General features: G+C 42.8%; 1 protein-coding gene across 5 annotated transcripts in view; it reads left to right on the top strand.

Moving 5' to 3' along the window:
• The window catches only part of LOC126262573 (S phase cyclin A-associated protein in the endoplasmic reticulum), a 620,393-nt gene that overhangs the window by 477,390 nt on the left and 119,579 nt on the right, over positions 1-23,424 (top strand). For all 5 annotated transcript variants that reach the window (XM_049959285.1, XM_049959286.1, XM_049959289.1 and 2 more), the window contains one exon: positions 3,283-3,417. In XM_049959285.1, the coding sequence (XP_049815242.1) occupies positions 3,283-3,417 (135 nt within the window). The remainder of the gene's footprint in view (positions 1-3,282; positions 3,418-23,424) is intronic.

Here is a 23,424-nt window from a genome sequence, read left to right as displayed (position 1 = left end):
GGGCGGTCGTAGCTTATGTTGTCAGCTGCTCGCGGTGGTCTAGCGGTTCTAGGCGCTCAGTCCGGAACCGCGCGACTGCTACGGTCGCAGGTTCGAATCCTGCCCCGGGCATGGATGTGTCTGATGTCCTTAGATTAGTTTGGTTTAAGTAGTTCTAAGTTCTAGGGGACTGATGACCACAGATGTTAAGTCCCATAGTGCTCAGAGCCATTTGAACCATTTTTTTTTGTCAGCTGCTATTTCGGTGACAAACACACATGAGCTTATCGGCTTTTGCCACTGTAGGGCCCAGTACTTCCCTGGATAACATCTATAGGGGCTTTGTTGCTTGACATTGGCCAACAAGAATATATTTTAATCAGTAAGTTGATGACTGTTCGTGATTTTTAACACAGACATGACATTAATCATGGATGATGTTTTTTTATAAATTGATGACGGTTTTTTTATCAATTGAGGAGGGCTTAGAACTTTGCATAGCCACTCCAACAGTTACTATGCGGCATTCTGTAACTACACCCCACACCCTGTGACATAGCATTTGTATACACAAGAAGATGCAAGTTAAAAGTTGTGAAATCGGTTTTGTGGGTCTATAACTGGCTTGAGTAAATACAGCTACGGCGGACTATTGGACTTTAATACAGTTTTATGTTTTATAATTTTAACACCTGTATTAAAAAAAAACTGTTTACTGTTTGAAATGTCAGTTAGTGATGTATATCTATTTTAGCTGTGGTTGCCCCGGTTTCAGAATTATCTATAATAACGGAAGGCTCTAAAATATACGCCTACCAGTTTGTAGCACAAGAGATAACGCTGAAAATACGAAATAGTACTCACACGACAAGGCGCGTGGTGTATAAAGTACAGCGCTGCTGCTGTTAACTTTTGATGCTGAAACCATTCTGACAGAACTAAACATAAGGTAAACAGTGACTAGCAGGCTATCCACAATTAGGTGGCTGTAAAACTTGCCATTTCTCCTGTAGAGGGTAAAAGGTGACTCTGGTGTATAAAATATACCGGCGCGCCCACTCTAGGGTTAAAGAGACGGCGGGAACAATTCTCAAGCGGCACTGGACAAAACGCCTAATCGTTGATGGTGATGCAGCACTCTTAACTACGTTGTGTATAATGAGCTGTAAATGACATATATAGAAGAGATGGCAAGCAACAGTCAACCATATTTTGTAATCATCGCCTGTTCTTGATATTAGTTTATTTTTATCTTCGGTCGCTTTAGGATAGCTGGAAGTTAGTTTCTACTGGAGGGAAGTCGTGGTATTCCTCGGTTGAGTAACTGTAAGTCGCGGGATCCTCTCTAGCACGTGTCTCGTCATCCCGAGCTTGTGCACATACGTGAGCCTTCGCCGTCTCGGCGCGGCGGTCGCGTGTAATTGAATGTACACAGCGGCGGGCGGCCCGTGGGGCGGCTGTGTAACGCAGCCGCGTCGTTATTATGAATATCATTCTGGGAGACTTCATTAAAATTCATAGGCGGGCCGCTAGCTCGGAGCCGCGCGCGCAGCCGGCGCAAATTGGGGTGGCTGGGGGTGCGGGTCGCGCACTCGCTGACGTGGGAGCTGTGGGGGCGTAGCGGGGGCGGGGGCGCTGGCGGCGCGGCCGGCGCAAAGTGATTCCGGAGACCGGCCCGCGTGCCCCGCCCATTAATAACCATATTGGCTAAAGAAGCTTTTTAGGAGCCCGTCCCTCAACCCCTCTCGCGACAGCTGGTCGCCCGGAAACTTCCCGGTTACTGCCCGCGCACCGAGGGACGCGGGGGATGCAACCTAAAAGGGGGAGACCGGAAAACTGGGGGATGTTCGGACCGGCACGATGTTTTTTTTCCCTCTCCTGTCTTTTTTTTTTGTCGTACGGTGGTTCCACCGTACTCTTTCGTATAAAATGTAGTTTTTGTGTCAACATTCTCGTCATTCAATACCAGAGAGCAGTAGCTTGCATTCAGATACAGTATGTTGTGTCTCATCTTAGAGCTGTGCGGCTGGTACCGGTGGAGGTTCGAGTCCTCCCTCGGGTATGGGTGTGTGTTTGTCATTAGGATAATTAAGGTTAAGTAGTGTTTAAGCTTAGGGACTGATGACCTTAGCAGTCAAGTCCAATAAGATAACACACACATTTGAACATTTTTTTTTCCACCTTAGAGCAGCACATCAGATTAACTGTATTTTCAAAGGCAACGATCGTGTAACACACAGCTAGATCTGTTCGTTCACGATACCCTAAACCTGTGTAGACTCGGCAGTCAATGTTAACGATATGTTTTTGCATTTCCAAAAAAATGGCTCTGACCACTATGGGACTTAACATCTGAGGCCATCAGTGCCCTATAACTTAGAACTACTTAAACCTAACTAACCTAAGGAAATCACACACATCTATGCCCGAGGCAGGATTCGAACCTGCGACCGTAGCAATCGCGCCTTTCCGGACTTTAGCGCCTACAACCGCTCAGCCACAGTGGCCGGCAGACTGATCGTGGACGGCGTAGTTGTGTGCAGTGAGAGCACTGGGATAGCGATGTAAAGATAAACGTTACGAAGTGCAGCGAGAATGCTCGTTTGCACTATGGACGATACCGGCAGTAGTCGGATGAGTTCTATCTCTTTTATGGCACTGTCAACCTCGTTGTCATTACCGAATGCTATGTGAACTCCACTTTGTTGTATTTTGTGTTTTGCTCGTTTTCTAATTTTGGAATGAGGGAAGGGTTACTCTAGGTCCATTCAGGAGAAGCGGCTTATCGCGGCAGCTATGTAAGAGTATAATAGTACGTCTTATACTTGAGATATGAGAGGAGCAACATCATCATCTGGAAGAATGTAGTTATGTAAGTATTTATTCATGGAACGCACTGCTCTTCTTTGTTTCTGCACGCTAACCACTCGGGCTACACACAGCAGAAATTTTGTCGCTGTTTGATGTTGTATAGGTACATGTACCAACGCTATCTCTGAGTCATTGTAATAAAAAATCCCACGATGTGATTAAAAATATAACTCTTGATTTTAAGACGATGACTAACGCAGTTTTAAAATTCCTCAGAACGTTAAAACAGTACACCGTTGTCGCTCACCCGCCAGTGACGTACTTTTATTAAATGAGTCTGTCGATATTTTACGAAACTGCTTATTTTCAAGTCAGCATGGAAGCAATGTGATTAACTTACGGCCGTAGTAGATGAAAAGGGAATTAACTGTGTTTGTGTTGGTGCTTTTCGAACCGTATTTACTATCGTCGATGGTGTTCCGCTTGTTGCAGCTACACTGTGAGCTTGGGCGTTGTGGACCGTCTGGCAGCCTACTGCGGGGGCGTCAGGGACCCTATCGACAACGACCCCAACGGAGCCAACTTCCTACTAGCTGGTCTCGAGCTTCTGTCGACGCTTGCGGCTAGGTAAGTAAATTTATTAATCGCATGGCATTTCTGACGCGGTGTGCAACGGAGGTGGAACATTACTGTATCATAAAATGTTGTAGAAATACTTTCCATTGTAAGTATATGCTTCGTAGTCCTGTCGACACCTGAGGTTTACTTATTGTGTCCCCGGCTACGGATCTCAACATTGGAAATATTTTAATCGTTGTACGTTTCGCAGTTATTTGCAAGCGCACGTTATACCATTCCTTGATATTTAATTCATTGGTTAATATCGAGGGGAGCTGAGGTATCCAAAACATATCACTTTGAAAACATTGTACACGACGTGCTTCAGAAAGTTAGTTTCGCTAGACTTGTTGATTATTCCTTTTTTATGTCTGTAAGTTAACCAAAAGATATGGTAAATTCTGAAGTCCTATTTCTGTCGTTAATCAATATCACGTGATCGAGAGGTTTATTTATAAGGAAATCTTTATCACAATCGCAGTTTTTTATAATATTTAGCAAAAAACCGGTTTCACCAACTTAAGTCATCTTCAGATGTTCAATAAAATCAATAATAATGGAAATTAATTAATTAGTAAATAATACAGAAAATGAACTATAATTGGACACATAATTTGCAGTATTTCCCTTTCTGTGTGATGCGCTGCATTTTATTTGCCATTTTATTTTCATTCTTATTTTTACTCATATTAGTATGTTATCGAATATGGATATAAATTAATGAATTTATCATCATCTTTCAACACCGTATTGTATTCGTATAATACGTACAGGAGGTGAACAGAAATAATGGAAACGCCAGAAGTACAACACATTACCATGGTTAATGAGATGTAGGAAAAACATTTACAAGGGTTGAACAGAAACAAGGAAACACGGCGAGAAGTGCATGCTTGAATCTACAGTGAGGTGATAAAAGTTGTGGTATAGCGATATGCACATATAAATATGGTCGCAGGATCGCGTGCACAAGGTATAAAAGGGCAGTGCATTGTCGGAGCTGTCGTTTGTACTCAAGAGATTGACGCGAAAAGGTTTCCGACGTGATTATGGCCGCACGGCGGGAATTCACAGACATTGAAGCGAAAAGGTAGTTGGAGCTAGACGCCTGGGAATTTCATTTCGGAAACTGGTAGGGAATTCATTATTCCGAGATCCACAGAGCCAAGAGTGCGCCGAGAATACAAAATTTCAGGCATTATCTCTCACCACGGACAAGGCAGTGGCGGACGGCCTTCACTTAACGAAAGAGAGCAGCGAGGTTTGCGTAGAGCTGTCAGAGATAACGGAGAAGCAACACTGGGTGAAACAACCGCAGAGATCAATGTGGGAATACGACGAAAGTATCCGTTAGGACAGTGTTATGAAATTTGGCAGCAGCAGAGGACCGACGCGAGTACCTTTGTTAACAACTCGACATCGCTTGCGGCGCCTCTCATTGGCTCGTGACCGTATCGGTAGGACCCTAGACGACTGGAAAATCGTGGCCTCGTCATATGAGTCCCAATTTCAGTTGGTAAGGGCTGATAGTAGGGTTCAAGTGTGGCACAGATCCCGCGAAACCGTTGACCCAAGTTGTCAACAAGCTTTGGTGGTGGCACCATTATGGTATGGGCTGTGTTTATAGGGAATGGACTGGGTCCTCTGGTCCAACTGAACCGGTCATTGACTGGAATTGGTTATGCTCGACTACTTTTACACCATTTGCAGCTATTCATGGAGTTCATGTTCCTAAACAACGATGGAGTTTGTACGAATGAAAATGGACCATGTCACTAGGCCATAATCGTTCGCGATTGGTTTGAAGAACATTCTGGACAGTTCGAGCGAATGATTTCGCCATCCAGATCGCCTGACATGAATCCCATCGAACATTCATGAGACGTAATCGAGAGGTCAGACCGTGCACAGAATCCTGCACCGCCGACACTTTCGCAGTTATGAACAGCTATAGAGGCAGCATGGCTCAGCATTTCTGCAAGGGCTTCCAACGACTTGTTGAGTTAATGTCACATCGAGTTGCTGCAGTACGCCGGGTAAAAATTGGTCCGACATGATATTAAGAGGTATCGTAGGACTTCTGTCACCTCAGTGTAAATGCTGATGCTAACCGTGCTTGCAAGTTGCGCTGTTGCATTTGACCACAACGACCCATATGCAGTATCGTCATTACATTGCAAGTGCCAGTGTTCTTTGTAGTCACGGTTGCCATATGTCGGAGCTAAATGAACCCGAAAGTGGGCAAACTGTTTCTGCTCGTATGGTGGATGCTTTTATAACCAAGACAGCCGAAGTGTTCGGTGTGTCAAGAGGCCCCGTATCCAAGATTTATACCGCATACAGGTAAAGTGGAAAAACAACATCTGCAAAGTCGCATCGCATTCGGCAATTTGTGCTGAGTGATCATGACAGACGCTCATTGAACGGGATGGTGACGAAAAATAATAGGACGACTGCTCCAAAAGTCACTGTAGAGCTGAATCGTAATCGCGAACCCTGTCAGGATCAAAACTACGTGAAGGGAGCTCCATAGGCAGGGAATTGCAGGGGGAGCTGGAATTCCAAAACGCTCCTCAGTCTGCAAATGTCTGTAACAGGAAGACATGGTACCAAAGCTGTAAAACGTGGACTATGGAGCAATGGAAGAATGTCATTTGGTCGGATGTGTCATGTTTAACCCGGTTTCCATCTTCTGGCGGAGTTTAGGTGCCAAGAGTGAAACATGGCGGGGGTTCGGTGGTAATTTGGGCAGCCATATTGTGGTATTCCACAGGCCTCATGGTTACTCCTGAAGGTTGCATTACTTCCAAGGATTATGTAAATATTTTGGCTGATCAGGTCCACCCGGTGATGCAGTGTTCACTCCCCAGTGGTGATAATGTGTTCAAGTCGGCAGGACGCCTGTTCACACAGGTCGCATCGTGCAGGACTGCTTTTGTGAGCGCAAGGATAAATTGTTGCATCTCTACTGGTAACCATAATTATTACCAGATCTCAATATTATTGAGCATTTGTGGTCTGCTTTGAAGGGTGCGTTATTGCTAAGCACCTCCATCATTGTTACCTGAACCTGCCACTATTTTGCAGGAAGAATGGTATGTGATTCCCCTGAAAACCATACAGAATCTGAATTTATACATTCCGAGACGACTGGAAGTTGTTTTTAGTCCAACTGCTTCGGTGCACCGTATTAGGCATGGTAATGTATTGTCTTTGGGGCTTCCATATTTTTTCCCAACCCATGTAGTTTCATCGTATCGCTTTTGCGCCATCCCCGGAGATGAACCAGTCGCTCAAAAGAGGAGGGACCGTTCAAGAGGTAGAGTGAATGAAGCTAACAATCGCCAACTCAAACACTGAACTTGTTAATTTTGAAATGTTGTGGTGAAGGCGTAATCCAAAGCTAGCCGTGACTGAAATTTGTGAAGCGAAATAAAAGAAGGAAAAAAGAAAATCACGTAAATGTTGCATGGTAAGTAATCCCTTTAAGCGAATGATGTGGAACGAATCATCTTAGACGCTCTATGTACATGATTAGTGTTAACATTCATGAACACAATATTTTTGTCACATTCATGCAAATCTTCTACAGGCCGCCAGTTTACAACTAAAGATTCCTCTATGGAATAGAAGGATTCATCCACAAGATATTAATTTTGGTTAGACTTAAAACTTGATTTACTATGTATAAAGCGTTTTGTTATTGAGAAAATGATGCAAAATTTTTGTTACTGCATATTGAACTCAGTTCTGAGGCAGTGCATCTTTAGTTATGTGTGATGAATGTCAGTTTCCTTTTAGTGTTTTAGAGTGGACCCCATTACTTTTCTCAAATTGCGATGGGTTCTTTATGGTGAAACTTAATAGCGTAAGCTCTTGAAGAGATACTTACAAGATGATTGCATTAAACACGTTTTATTGTTCTTATTACTCTGTTTTTCTTCCCCCATGAACCATGGACCTTGCCGTTGGTGGGGAGGCTTGCGTGCCTCAGCGATACAGATGGCCGTACCGTAGGTGCAACTACAACGGAGGGGTATCTGTTGAGAGGCCAGACAAACATGTGGTTCCTGAAGAGGGGCTGCAGCCTTTTCAGTAGTTGCAGGGGCAACAGTCTGGATGATTAACTGGTCTGGCCTTGTAACATTAACCAAAACGGCCTTGCTGTGCTGGTACTGCGAACGGCTGAAAGCAAGGGGAAACTACAGCCGTAATTTTACCCGAGGGCATGCAGCTTTACTGTATGATTAAATGATGATGGCGTCCTCTAGGGTAAAATATTCCGGAGGTAAAATAGTCCCCCATTCGGATCTCCGGGCGGGGACTACTCAAGAGGACGTCGTTATCAGGAGAAAGAAAACTGGCATTCTACGGATCGGAGCGTGGAATATCAGATCCCTTAATCGGGCAGGTAGGTTAGAAAATTTAAAAAGGGAAATGGATAGGTTAAAGTTAGATATAGTGGGAATTAGTGAAGTTCGGTGGCAGGAGGAACAAGACTTTTGGTCGGGTGATTACAGGGTTATAAATACAAAATCAAATAGGGGTAATGTAGGAGTAGGTTTAATAATGAATAAAAAAATAGGAGTGCGGGTTAGCTACTACAGACAGCATAGTGAACGCATTATTGTGGCCAAGATAGACACAAAGCCCATGCCTACTACAGTAGTACAAGTTTATATGCCAACTAGCTCTGCAGATGACGAAGAAATTGATGAAATGTATGACGAGATAAAAGAAATTATTCAGGTAGTGAAGGGAGACGAAAATTTAATAGTCATGGGTGACTGGAATTCGTCAGTAGGAAAAGGGAGAGAAGGAAACATAGTAGGTGAATATGGATTGGGGGGAAGAAATGAAAGAGGAAGCCGCCTTGTAGAATTTTGCACAGAGCATAACTTAATCATCGCTAACACTTGGTTCAAGAATCATAAAAGAAGGTTGTGTACCTGGAAGAATCCTGGAGATACTAATAGGTATCAGATAGATTATATAATGGTAAGACAGAGATTTAGGAACCAGGTTTTAAATTGTAAGACATTTCCAGGGGCAGATGTGGATTCTGACCACAATCTATTGGTTATGAACTGCAGATTGAAACTGAAGAAACTGCAAAAAGGTGGGAATTTAAGGAGATGGGACCTGGATAAACTGAAAGAACGAGAGGTTGTAGAGAGTTTCAGGGAGAGCATAAGGGAACAATTGACAGGAATGGGGGAAAGAAATACAGTAGAAGAAGAATGGGTAGCTCTGAGGGATGAAGTAGTGAAGGCAGCAGAGGATCAAGTAGGTAAAAAGACGAGGTCTAATAGAAATCCTTGGGTAACAGAAGAAATATTGGATTTAATTGATGAAAGGAGAAAATATAAAAATGCAGTAAATGAAGCAGGCAAAAGGGAATACAAACGTCTCAAAAATGAGATCGACAGAATGTGCAAAATGGCTAAGCAGGGATGACTAGAGGACAAATGTAAGGATGTAGAGGTTTGTCTCACTAGGGGTAAGATAGATGCTGCCTACAGGAAAATTAAAGAGACCTTTGGAGAGAAGAGAACCACTTGTATGAATATCAAGAGCTCAGATGGCAACCCAGTTCTAAGCAAAGAAGGGAAGGCAGAAAGGTGGAAGGAGTATATAGAGAGTTTATACAAGGGCGGTGTACTTGAGGACAATATTATGGAAATGGAAGAGGATGTAGATGAAAATGAAATGGGAGATAAGATACTGCGTGAAGATTTTGACAGAGCACTGAAAGACCTGAGTCGAAACAAGGCCCCGGGAGTGGACAACATTCCATTAGAACTACTGATGGCCTTGGGAGAACCAGTCATGACCAAACTCTACCATCTGGTGAGCAAGATGTATGAGACAGGCGAAATACCCACAGACTTCAAGAAGAATATAATAATTCCAATCCCAAAGAAATCAGGTGTTGACAGATGTGAAAATTACCGAACTATCAGTTTAATAAGTCACAGCTGCAAAATACTAACGCGAATTCTTTACAGACGAATGGAAAAACTGGTAGAAGCGGACCTCGGGGAAGATCAGTTTGGATTCCGTAGAAATGTTGGAACACGTGAGGCAATACTAACCTTACGACTTACCTTAGAAGAAAGATTAAGAAAAGGCAAACCTACGTTTCTAGCATTTGTAGACTTAGAGAAAGCTTTTGACAACGTTAACTGGAATACTCTCTTTCAAATTCTGAAGGTGGCAGGGGTAAAATACAGGGAGCGAAAGGCTATTTACAATTTGTACAGAAACCAGATGGCAGTTATAAGAGTCGAGGGGCATGAAAGGGAAGCAGTGGTTGGGAAAGGAGTGAGACAGGGTTGTAGCCTCTCCCCGATGTTATTCAATCTGTATATTGAGCAAGCAGTAAAGGAAACAAAAGAAAAATTCGGAGTAGGTATTCAAAATCATGGAGAAGAAGTAAAAACTTTGAGGTTCGCCGATGACATTGTAATTCTGTCAGAGACAGCAAAGGACTTGGAAGAGCAGTTGAATGGAATGGACAGTGTCTTGAAAGGAGGATATAAGATGAACATCAACAAAAGCAAAACGAGGATAATGGAATGTAGTCAAATTAAATCGGGTGATGCTGAGGGGATTAGATTAGGAAATGAGACCCTTAAAGTAGTAAAGGAGTTTTGCTATTTAGGGAGTAAAATATCTGATGATGGTCGAAGTAGAGAGGATATAAAATGTAGACTGGCAATGGCAAGGAAATCGTTTCTGAAGAAGAGAAATTTGTTAACATCGAGTATAGATTTAAGTGTCAGGAAGTCATTTCTGAAAGTATTTGTATGGAGTGTAGCCATGTATGGAAGTGAAACATGGGCGATAACCAGTTTGGACAAGAAGAGAATAGAAGCTTTCGAAATGTGGTGCTACAGAAGAATGCTGAAGATAAGGTGGGTAGATCACGTAACTAATGAGGAGGTATTGAATAGGATTGGGGAGAATAGAAGTTTGTGGCACAACTTGACTAGAAGAAGCGATCGGTTGGTAGGAAATGTTTTGAGGCATCAAGGGATCACAAATTTAGCATTGGAGGGCAGCGTGGAGGGTAAAAATCGTAGAGGGAGACCAAGAGATCAATACATTAAACAGATTCAGGAGGATGTAGGTTGCAGTAGGTACTGGGAGATGAAGAAGCTTGCACAGGATAGAGTAGCATGGAGAGCTGCATCAAACCATTCTCAGGACTGAAGACCACAACAATACTCTGTTTTTAGCAATCATTATTTTCTTTCTAACGGTGACACACTTCATATTGTTCTTACTACTCAGTTTTCAGAAAATTATTCCATAAGACATTATTGAGTGGAGGTATGCAAAATATGTGAGGAGACTCAGTAGTATGCTTCTGTCATTCCAAGTTTTAAGCTATATGTACATCCAACACGGTGGAACATTTTACCCTTCTTACTGATTTCTGTCCGTGTGCTACGTCAGTTATTGCTACAACTCTGTTGCGCAGAACTGAGTATAGTGTCCAGAATGAGATTTTGACTCTGCAGCGGAGTGTGCGCTGATATGAAACTTCCTGGCAGATTAAAACTGTGTGCCGGACCGCGACTGGAACTTGGGACCTTTGCCATTCGCGGGCAAGAGCACTTTCCCGCGAAAGGAAAATGTCCCGAGTTCGAGTCTCGGTCCGGCACACAGTTTTAATCTGCCAGGAAGTTTCATGAGTAGAGTGTGTTTTACAAAGTTTGGGGAGAGTCCATTTTCAGAAAACCACTTAGTAATTTTATGAAAAACGCCATTCTGTTTCTTTCTCTCCAGTGGGATTTGTTATAACAGTGTTTCGTCTGCAAAATCTCAATGCTGCTTGACAACTTTTAAACGGACTGTCATTCACGCATATAAAAAGTAGGAATGGACCCAAAATTGAAACCTGTCGGACTCACTTCGCTATTACTCCCCAGTCATTTAAATTGTCTCCCCCTCCAACATTGTTTGAATTATTCAGCACAACTTTTTTGTCTGTGTTTGTTTAGTTTGGTTCAGACACGTTGTTTGTAAAGCCACGGATTTCATAGCTATGACGATTCGAAACTTCTATTGTCATGGCTACTTGACTGCTGGCCGGCTGATGTGAAATTGCTGTATAGTCACTGGGTTGACTGGCTTCATGGGTCCGCTTTTCGCCGACACTGATGCGTGATTAATTGACTTTCGTGTTGTATACGGCTATATGCACAGTCTTAAATGCCTCCGCAGTGTGGAGTTGTGGAAAGAACATCCCGCCGAGGTTGCAGCAGTCACCCCTCTTGAGTGTCTGACAGCCAAACCATAGATTACAATGCTGTTCAGAGAGCGGGCCTGCATTGTTCACGAAGTAACGCGCAATCTCCGCCGGTTGCAGTGTGGACGGACTGTCCCTTTCGCCGCCCCCTCGAGTCGCCCCCTGCATGCACCACCCCCGGCTTTCTCCCGAAATGTATAATCCCAGATAGTGGCGCATGCTGCGCGGGCTAATGGTAGGGGAGGCACGCGGATGGCGACGGCCCGTCCTGGCGCCCCGCACCGATAACACGGCGTGCGGTCGTTCTCAGCTGGTGTGTGTCAGTGCTTACAGAGCCCATCGAGAATTTTCCTCTTTCTTCTGTCGGTACTTGTGCGCTGGAGAAGTCCAGTAATGCCGTCATCAACGCCAAGTTTGGTTTCAACTCCTCTGTGCTGCACTAGGAATGGTCCTGTTAGTGATTCTTCGGCTTTTGAACTGACTTGCACGGCCAGTTATAGGAGAACCTAGTTGAATATGGGCTCCGAAACACGGCTAAACCCTGCGTTTTTCACATTAAAAAACATAGCCAGAAGTGAAAGAAGTTGTAAGTAGCGACAGGAAAATTCGCCATTAACGATAACGCGAAATCGGTGGTTTCTTCGAAACAACACGTAATTTGGCTTCTTCCTTATTTCCGAGAGAAAATGTAAATCTACGGCCACTAGTTCATTAACTGATATTGATTACATGTTGAAATTGGATCTTGACTTATTTCTCAAGGCTGAGGTTCGCGTATAACCATTTCCCTCGTAAACACCTGATGCTCTAGATGCGACGTGAAACGAAAATACCTTACTTCGAAGGAAGTCTATTCCGGTAACTGTTTTATTCGTTGACGTCACATTTTCCGAAACTTTCGCGCAGCAAATCGTAAAAAAAGGGACGCGTTCTTAATAATCTTAAATACGGTGTAAGCATTAAACTGGATCTTTTTGTAGTGCGCAAATATAAATACGACAACCAACAAGTATAGCGTGTTACCTTTGCAAGCTCGTAAATACCATGGCGCTTCTTTGGTTTGCTTCTAACAGCCAATCACACTACAGGATATGTGACGTCGATAAATGTAATGAAATTCATAGATATGTTCTTACATTCAACAGAACACTGAAAAAACATGAAATAAGACAAAAGGAAAGAACATGCAGCACATGGAAAATAAACTGTCAGAAGATAACACCGAAAAAGGGCATGTAATAAAAATATTTTTTTATGTGCGTAGTTGTAACTAAATCCTAGGGCTGTTAGGTGATCGGACCCAAGACATTTGTATGGGTATTCTAGTACTTTACCACTGAGTACAATGAGCCTGATTACAGGCCTGTATAGCTGAAGTCAATCTGTTACACAATTGTGGAACACGTTTTAAGCTCACGCATTATTAACGGCTTGAAGAAATATTACGATTTTGATTCGCATTTTCGAATCTGTATTGACGTCAGCTGTTAGCGACAGGTGAAAATTTGTGCCAGACCTGCACCCGAACCCGGATTTCTCGCTTATCGCGTGTGATCCCCTTCGGTATCCGACACGTTACAGGTACGACCCGAAGTTCTAATTATCGCGGAGTCCACAGCGTGAACATACACACACTGTATAGACACAGACACTTGTAACCGTAAATGATACTTCCATGCCTCGACGGGCTAAAATGGTGATATGATATTTCTCTCTCCTGTGAAGGAATCATAAAATGTGCAAGCATAAGGATTGTGTACTACTTGGTGGTAATTGGAAATTTGTGCACGTCTCCAGGACCGATCCAGATTTGGATTTTAAATTAATTAAATATTCTCTATCCCTTTCATTGTAAGGCTGAATGAAACGGTCGTTTGCATCTCTCCACGTGGATGCGCGTTGGTGATAGAAAAGTCTCCTATTTACATCTGGTGGAATGAATAGATGATACAAAGATGATCCAGTGAAGAGTGAAGCATTTAGTCTTGGGTTCTTTTAGAAAGCACGAGAGTCTTCCTGATATTCTTATCAAATTCCAATGACAGGTGCTTAAAAAACCGACATTACGCATCGTGTGGAGGATTATTACTAAAATTTCGAGAGGATACGTGATCTCAGAGAGGTATACCGACAGCTGTTTTTCCCACGCCATCATACGCGAATGGACGAGAAAAAGGATGGAAATTATTTTGGCGCAAGAAGTCACTTCCACGGCACACCGTAAAGTGGCTTGCAAAATGCGGATGCATAGAGTTATATCGTCACAGCCTAGACTGTTAGAGCACATGGATGCCTAATTGTACTCGAAAGTCTGTCTATAGTAGTACAAGCTTGGAATTTAGTTGGAGTGTATGAACTGAATATCAAGTAAAAAGGAAAATCAGAAACCACAGTTGTGTATTTGCCACTTATTCTCTTTGACCTTTGTCGGTTCTTACATTATGATACTGACTGAACCAGTCGGCGTGTGCTCCATCTGTCGTTAGAGGTAGCTTCTGACTTTCTTTCGTATAGAAGTTCCAGGCGTAGCTCTCGAACAAAACAATAAGTATGCAAAGAAGCACAACTTCTTTTGTACTTTGCTACACGAAAATACATTTGAGATGCACAGTTAGACTGTTACTGACTAATTTGAAGTCTGAAAAATGTAATGCCGAAACCATGTACAAAAATGAAGCTGGATCCCGTTTTTTCCCCCAAATAACTCACTCCAAGTATTAACGAGCAGTTTCAACCAAAACTGATACTCTGATGATTTAGTTACGCCTATTTTTGGGGTAGGGAAGTAGAGATACCTAATTAAAAATCTGAAACCGCTGCAGCAATTTCATCCCAACTTGGTACATGTATGAGTTACTATTCGGAAACATATACTGTTTAAATGAGACACTCCTAGCACTCTTAGAGAAGAGAATGAGTTAGTGAAGGGAAAGACGTGTAGAAAACGTGTCAGTTCTATAGTTTTCGGGGCCTTCTAAATTGTAAGAGTTCTGATGAATTTTATTCTCTGAGGGTGAAGTCGCATTAAGAAGGGGTGACATCTAAATTATAACTGTATAATGCTTGTAGCAATTTAAACCAAATTTCCTACAAGTATGACATACTATCTGGTAAAAAAAACCGGCCGGTGTGGCCATGCGGTTCTAGGCGCTTCAGTCTGGAACCGCGTGACCGCTACGGTCACAGGTTCGAATCCTGCCCCGGGCATGGATGTGTGTGATGTATTTAGGTTAGTTAGTTTTAAGTAATTCTATGTTCTAGGGGACTGATGACCACAGATGTTAAGTCCCATAGTGCTCAGAGCCATTTGAACCATTTGGTAAAAAAAAAAAAAAAAAAAAAAAAAAAATATGCCGTGACACAGAGCTCCCCGAAGCACTTAGGGATTGGATTGGATATATGTAACACATATTGGTTGGTATCTAGGTAAAAATACTGTGGAGGAAATAAATTCCAAGCGCCGCTAGGAGGGTTGATAGGGTGGGAAGGAAGTGTAATTTGCAGATAATCGAATACAACTGACATTAGTGTCGAATTCGTAGCGTCCGGATTTGCTACGTGTAACTGTGGAATGTGCGGCACAACTTTAATCCTGTAGACAGATTTCATTACTTTTCCTGCCTACTGTCAGATTGGACTGGATAAATAACCAGGTAACGCCGGGTAGCTTGTCGGTATCGAACGCATATTGCCATGCAATACGACACCATAAGCAGCCTGTAGGTGTATTTTAAATACGAGGGCTATCCACAAAGTACATTACGTTTTCGTTTGTGTCCGTTAGGGGCCATCTTGGTGTCATGGCATTCCGCGGCTCAGACGGCATCCTGCCGTGCTAGTGAGAGGTTCGTGCTGTACTCCGTTGAGTTACTGTGACAGTTTGAAATGTCAGCGTTAATTGAAAATGCCGCGAAGTGTGAAGTGCGTGCTGAAATAATGTTTCTGACTGCAAAAAACTGTACACCGATAGAAATCTATCGGCAGCTTTCTGAAGTGTATGGGGACAACGTAATTACTGAAGGTGGAGTGCGTCAATGGGTCATAAAATTTAAAAATGGCCGAACTAACGTTCACGACGAAGAGCGAAGTGGAAGACCCAGCATAGTGACTGCCGAACTTGTCGAAAAAGTCGATGCCGCGGTCCGTGAAAACCGTAATTTCACAATAACGGAACTCTCTATGAGTTTTCCACAAATTTCACGAAGTTTGTTGCATGAAATCATTACCGAAAAAGCTTGGTTACCACAAGTTTTGTGCAAGATGGATACCAAAAATTTTGACAGAGATTCACAAAAATCAGCGAATAGCTGCAGCGTTAACGTTTTTGGACGCTTACGAGAAAGATGGCGGCTCATTACTCGATCGCATCATTACTGGTGACGGAACATGGGTTAAGCATGTGAACTGCGAGACAAAATTGCAGTCCATGCAGTGGGGGCACACAAATTCCCCCCCCCCCCAAAACCCAAGAAATGCATACAGAAAATGTCGGCAAGGAAGGTGATGGCGACTGTCTTTTGGGACAGAAAAGGTGTGATTTTTGTGGATTTCCTGGAAAGAGGCACTACAATAAACTCTCAAAGGTATTGCCAAACTCTGCACAACCTCAGAAGAGCAATACAAAACAAGCGCAGGGTAAAGTTGGGCTCAAAGATCTTGCTGATTCACGACAACGCCCGGGTCCACACGGCAAATGCCACTCGTGAAGTTCTCGAATCTTTTAAGTGGGAGTTGTTTCCTCATCCGCCGTACAGCCCCGACCTTGCACCGAGCGACTTCCACTTATTCCCAGCAACGAAGCGTTTTGATGACTACGCCACGTGGTTGAGGGCGCAGGCGGCCGAATTTTACGACGAAGGAATTTCCAAGCTCGTCCATCGCTACGATAAGTGCCTTAATTTAAATGGCAACTATGTAGAAAAGTAGTATTTAAGTGTGGCTTTCATCTGTATATAATTAAAAAAATTTCCAATTCTTTATTTATTTTTAATTCTAAAACGTAATGTACTTTGTGGATAGCCCTCGTACACGAACTGCACTTTTTTCATCACCAGTTTCATTGGTTCAAAGTGTTAATTGACTATTAAATCGTCACAGTAATGTATTATACCAATAATAAATAAGTGTACGTTTCACTCGCTTGAACGAGTCCAACTTCGTAAGAGGGTATGCATTTCCACGGGATCAGTTCATGAGCAGCAACTGTTATTCTTCTTTGTGTTTCACATATGAATCTCAACGTCTCTGGATTAATTATAGGATAACCGTGGCGGAGAAGAGGTGAGGCCCGTATACGATGCCAAAGCTCTTTGACAGATATTATATAAAAGCTTGGACCGCGCTCCAGTATTTGTAAAAGGTGCCATAAAAAGTAGTACCGTAGGAAAGTCTTTCACAAAAGACATTTCAGTTGTCTTATATTGTAATGCACACGTCATTGAGTTTTTTCTTCAGTACTGGTATATTCCGGGTTTTATTTTTATTGTTTCAAAAAGAAAAAAAAAACATTGTGTGTTAATTCATGTATTGCGAAACCTCAGTAGTAGCAGTTTTCATTATTTTTATTGAACTATTTTTCCTTTAATCCGCCATCTGAGGATCACGATACGCTCACAGACATTATGGTATTTGATTTCAGTTTTTCTTTTCCATTTTATCTGGATTCTCTGTGTGTAGTACGGCGTTTATAGGACCATTAGCCACAAGTCGTTAATTTCTAAGCTCGGAAAGTCGTTTAGGTCACTACAGCTGTTATGAAGATAAATCTGTTTAGCGCGTCTTCCGGGAATACATTGATTTCATCTTTGTTTTTCTTTCTTTTTTTTACGTGTAATGGTAGTCTTGTTTTCGGTTTCAAGTATAAAATGTTGAAAATGAGTGTCGTCCACTTGGAATCATTTATTCTTGCACGTGCCCACAATACCGAAAATTGCGTTTCCGTATTGTGTCCGTAACTTTTTCTATTTTAGAATATATTTCTTCCATGAATTTTTTTTCTGTAGAGCCTGCGCGCTGCCTCTGTAATCAGATTTCTGTGCTGTTCGTATGGCGGGACAATGTGACTTAAAATTCTTGTCGCGGTCTGTCTTAGGGGGTGACTATACACGGCCATATTACGTCCTTGTGATTCAGTGAGCGTTGACCTGCTACTGTCTGAAACTTACGAATACAGGGCTGTAGAGTCGAAATCTAAGTGGAGATTGGCGACACACAACGGTTTTAAAACAAAGTTTATTCATATGAGATGCAACTTCAGATTACCACTAATATCTGTTTGGTCACTGTGTAGACGATAGGCCTCCACAACAAGTGCTGAAGGAGGGAGCAAACCAAGCAGCTATTCATATCAGTCAGTTCACTAAATTCAAAATTATTCAGAGTTATGAATTCGCGTAAGTTCATTGGAATTCAATAGTCTTTCGTAACAATCTTCGCACTTGCAAATAATTTATAACATTAGCTCGAGCCTCATTCTAATGATAAAATGATAGAGCATTCAGCAGCTATTAAATACGAAAATTATTGATTACAGCTGCTCTTGTCGTTTAAAGTAAAGAGTCTTCCAAATACTCACGGAATACTTCTAAGTTCCAAGTACTCTATACAGCGAAAAGAAGTTCAAAAACGGTAGCTACTCGAAAATTGAAACGACCTTGATGCAACCTGGAAATACACACCCCAAACCGTTAGTGGTTCAGCGTTGTTCAACGTTCGAACTGTTCTTGCAAACGCTCATACATAGCGCCGTCTCGTTCCGCACTGGATACTGCTCGGGAATAATGGAAATTTAGTGGAAACTAACTTCAATCTAAAATTGATTTTCATGCCTCGATCTTATTTCTATGACTAATATTATTGGAGATATAGTTCATTGACTGAATCGCACGTTGCGATCTTTGGAAACAAAACATAGGATACTGCTTATTTATAATGATGAGATTACGTTTATGATATCTGTCTTACAGAATTTCTCCTCCTTTTTTTGTTGTTGCTCACAAAATTACTCCGTTCTATACAGTTCTCCGCTATCAAGAATATTACTTCCTCCATTTAATCATGTTAATTAATTGGTCCTTATGTAATGAAATGTCTGTATCTAAGCCAATTTCTTAAGTTACTGTCTTATCCGAAGATACATTGTTGTATCTGTCTGAGCAATTGATTGTTTTCTATAATCAGTTAAGTAATTAAATTCATCAGCACGCCTTCGTGCCTGTCAGCTAAATAAATTTGTGTACACTACTGATCATGGTGACTTCCGGTAGCTAATGGTATGAGCTGTCGAACGACACCTCCCTAGGTCTTATATCTATTTTGGTATCGCAGTTTCTAATTTTCATATAACTATCGTATTTATACAACTTGAACTTGCTTTAAGTGTGAAGTACTGTATAAAAAGTTGAGGTCGTATTATTCGTAATTCCGCCGTGAGATTCTCTGTGGAAAGGTGAGTCTGAATTTTGTACTAGGCTATTTGCTATGTGTGTATCAGTCATATTCATACATATTCGTGACGATATTTCTCCGTCTTTGGCCGTTCACTCTAATCGGCCAGTGTGAATCCGCACTGTGGCAGGTAGATTGGAATTCTGGCGACCTCCATTCAGATTCGCTCTCCTCCTCGGCGGTGGCCACAAAGCTGTTACCTGCGTCAACCTCAATGACAACTCTGTCACTGGTTGTCTGCAGGACTCACCATCTCAGACTCGCTTACCAGGCGCGCCCGTATAGACCTATACATAATGTAATCCAGTTTTTATAATTTGGAATAACTATTTTATGTAAGATCTTTCTTTCTCTTCATTCTAATTCCATTAGTAAACACGCACTCAGATGCATATACGAGAAGCGTTCGGTAAGTAACGCAACATTTTTTTTTCTCAGCCAATTTCGGTTGAAAAAATGCGGATGTGGGACTTCGTGGAATCTTGCCGCTTCAGCCCCTACAGTCTCATGAATTTCCGATTGCTGGCGGCGCTGTGCGTACCCTTCAAAATGGCGTCTGTAAAGGAGGTGTGTTCCAAACAGAGAGCTGTCGTAGAGTTTCTTTTGGCGTAAAATAAGAGCTTCGCAGATATTCATAGGCCTTTGTAGAATCTCAACTGAGACTCGGAAATGAACAAAAGCACGGTAAGTCATCGGGCGAGGCGTCTTTCGTCATCGCAACAATGTCACGCAAACCTGTCTGATCTCCCGCGTGCTGGCTGCACACAGCTATGACTCCTGCAGTGTTGGAACGTGCGGACACTCTTATTCGAAGTTGTCGACGGATCACAGTCAAAGACCTCGCTGTTGAACTGGACGTCTCTCTTGGTAGCGCTGACACATTCATCCACCAGTTGGGGCACTCGAACGTATGTTGCAGGATGTCGCACCTTCCTGAATTCCGTCTGTTTGGCCCAATGAAGGATTTACACCAGTACGTGGATGACGGTGAGATTATTGATGCAGCAAGACTTTGGCTCCGAGGTTGACCAGTAGAGGGCACCATGCGGGTCCACAGGGCCTCCCATTAAGGTGGCGAAAGGCCGTCACATTGAACGGAAATTATGTTGAAAAATAGGGTTTCGTAGCCAAAAGACTGGGGAATAATACCGTTGTTGGAATCCTGAATGAAGTGAACGTACTTTGAGAAAATAAATGTGTTGCATTGCTTATTGAAAGCCCTTCATACATACAGGTTTTGGGATGTTATCATAAAGTTTTGTACTGCCGAAAAACATACTCTCTGTTGTAAACATTTCTTATGGTTTGGAAAGATATTTTGATTTTCCTAGCTCTTGCTTTCATAGCTTTTTTATCTGGCCCATTGATTGTGATCTACTCCCCAAGATATTTAAAGCTGTACATGCGGTTCATTGTTCTATTTCCGGTGTTTAACTATATTATATTGTCCTTGATGTTGGGCATTCATTCCGTTTTTTGCTTTCTCCCATTCAAAGTAATCCCCCTCAAATCTAGTGCACTTGTGCCAGCGTTTTTTTTTTTTTTTTTTTTTTTTTTTTTTTTTTTTTTTCGGTCTCGGAAGCACTTGTGGAGCTCACTTTTGCTAAGGCTTGCAGCTCCTTCAGCGACTCTTTTTTGTCTCATGAATGGTGGCAAAACGTCGTTCTTTCATGCTTCGCTTCAGCCTCAAAAATAGAAAGAAGTCGCAGGGAGCCACGTCCGGCGAATACGTTGGCTGAGGCAACATAACGGCTTTGTTTTGACGAACATTCACCTGTGATCGACCTTGTCGAACTTTTTTCGGACTTGGCTGTTCAGCCAGTTTTCAGTGGGACAGTTGGGTTTTGGTATAGACGTCATATCCGTAGATACATGTTTCGTCATCTGTTCTGGGTCGTTGATATAAAAGTTTTATGAGTATCGTACCGCGTCATAACGTAAGGAACTTTACTGGAGAAACCAGCGTTTCGGCCACGGTTGCAGTGGCCTTTTTCTGCGTCTACTGAGAAGCCGGAAGAGAGCCACTGTAACCATTTCCGAAACTCTGGTTTCTCCAGTCGAATTTTTTTTTTTTTTTTACGTTATGACGCGGTACGATGTACAGAAAACTTTTATTTCAACTGTCTCTGACCGCGGAAGCCTACGTAATTATATTCTGGATCGTTGTCGACTTCATTCAGCAATTCTTGAGCGATGTCTACGCGACGTCGTTTCTGATCGAAATTCAACAATTTCGGAATAAACTTTTCTGCTACACATTTCGTGATCAAAACGTCCGAAAAAAAGGGCTTGGCTTGCGCCAAAGGACATTCCACCATCATCAGGAACCTCTCTGATGGTGATTCGGTGATTTTCCAGAGCCATTTTCTTTACTTCTTCCACATTGTCGTCGGTAATGGACGTGCTAGGGCGTCCAGTACGGTCGTCGTCTTGTACTTCTTCTCTACCCTCTTTGAAACCTATATATCACCCTTAAGCTCTTTTCTTACTCATAGTAGAGTCGCCAAAAGCTGAAGTCTACTTTTCGAAATCGGTGCTGCACTTCATTCAATTTTTGAAGCAAAATTTAAAGCAAATTCTGTTCCATATTTTCGAAAGTAAAAGTCGCCGAGCACTCGAAAACAAACACGACCTTTTCGACTGTCAAGAGTATACTAAGCATTCGCAACAGCTGAAAATTGAAACATAAATCAGGAATATGTGTGCCAACAATATAAAAAAAATTGAAAATTGGATGTGTAAAGCATTCAGAATTTTTTTTTCTTTAAAACCGTTACTTTCGGTCATAGCTATAAGCAGCAGCCGCAGGGCAAGAAGAAGCAGCATGTAACACCTTACCAGTTCCTAACCTGCAGCTAGCTATATTGTTTCATCTGTGTGCTTTGGTTCGGTAGTTGAATTCCTGCGTGTTAATTTAATGGACACAGTGCTCGCGTTTCCGTTTGTGTCGGAAAATAAACCGTGACATTTTGCAAGTTCCTAACCAAGAGCGAATAATCTAGTTTCACACGTGTGCTTTGGTAGTTAAGCTTTTGAATCTCTGCATGCTAATCTATTTTATTAGACAGCTCTTGCGTTTTCGTCAGTGTCTACAGTAGAGTTTCGTTCCGTGTGTCGATGGCCGTTTGTTCGTTTGTTTTGAAAGCTAGAGGTCGCTCGTTGGCATTAGTCAGTGAGTCAGGCAGGCAGCAGCCGCCGGCCGAGAAACATCAGCAATAGGGAAGAACCCGTTTTTGTGACATTTTACGAGTTCCTAACAGGAACTGAATTACAGAGTTTCATCTGTGTGCTTTGGTTGTTTAATTTTTGAATTTCTCCGTGTTAGTTTAATATTTAATAGACACGGTGATTGCGTTTTCGTCAGTGTTTACAGTACAGTTCCGCAGCTCGTGTTGGTAGCCGTTTGTTTCTTTGTGTAGCGTAGTTTTCCACCGCTTTCAGTATGGATAGCGACTGTGATTTCTGTGTGCAGATGCGGGCTGAATTGGTGACACTTCGCGCTCATCTCCAGCGTGTATTGACATCGGTTACACAGGTTGAGTCTGCAGTGGATGGGCATCACTGTTGTGGGCCGGCTGTGGAGATCCAGTGGGCGTCCACCAGTCGGTCTGCACCAGTGGCCAGCCCAGTTACTGCTTGCATTGAGGTTCAGTCCTGACCCATCGTCAAATGGGGTGTCACCTAGGGGCATGGCAAGCTGCGAAAGACTTCCCAGAGGGCCGAACGTAATGTCTCCCTGGTTAATCTTACAAACAGGCTCCAGGTGCTGTCTGTGGCTGACACTGTCCCTCAGCTGGATGCAGTCGCTTTTCCTGTTACAGAGGAAACGTGTCATTCTGCAAGATCTGGGCAGTCAAATGGGGTAGAGTTATTGGTAGTTGGGAGCTGAAACATTAAGCTCGTTTTGGGGCCCATTAGGGACATGGCTGCCAAGGAGGGGAAGAAAGCAGTGTGCACTCCGTGTGCACACCGCGTGGAGTCCTTCCAGACGTGGAACAGGACCATCCGGGTGCCATGAAGACCGCATGGTGCAGCCAGCTTCAGGTCGTGGCTCACGTCGGGACCAATGGTGTGTGTCTCTTTGGATCTCTCTGGTTTCGAGCGACTGTCTGACGTGGTAAATGCAGCTAATCTTGCTTGCGAGATGGAAGCTGAACTCACCATTTGCTACGTAATCGACAGGACTGATTGCGGACCTGTGGTAGAGAGCCAAATGGAAGATCTGAATCAGAAGCTCAGACGGCTGTGCAACCGTGTAGGCTGTAGATTCCTCGACTTGCGCAATGGGGTAGTGGGGTTTCTGGACCCGCTAA

The sequence above is a fragment of the Schistocerca nitens genome, chromosome 6, assembly GCF_023898315.1.
Source record: "Schistocerca nitens isolate TAMUIC-IGC-003100 chromosome 6, iqSchNite1.1, whole genome shotgun sequence".
Taxonomy (NCBI): Eukaryota; Metazoa; Arthropoda; class Insecta; order Orthoptera; family Acrididae; genus Schistocerca; species Schistocerca nitens.
This window is presented reverse-complemented; position numbering and strand designations above follow the sequence as displayed.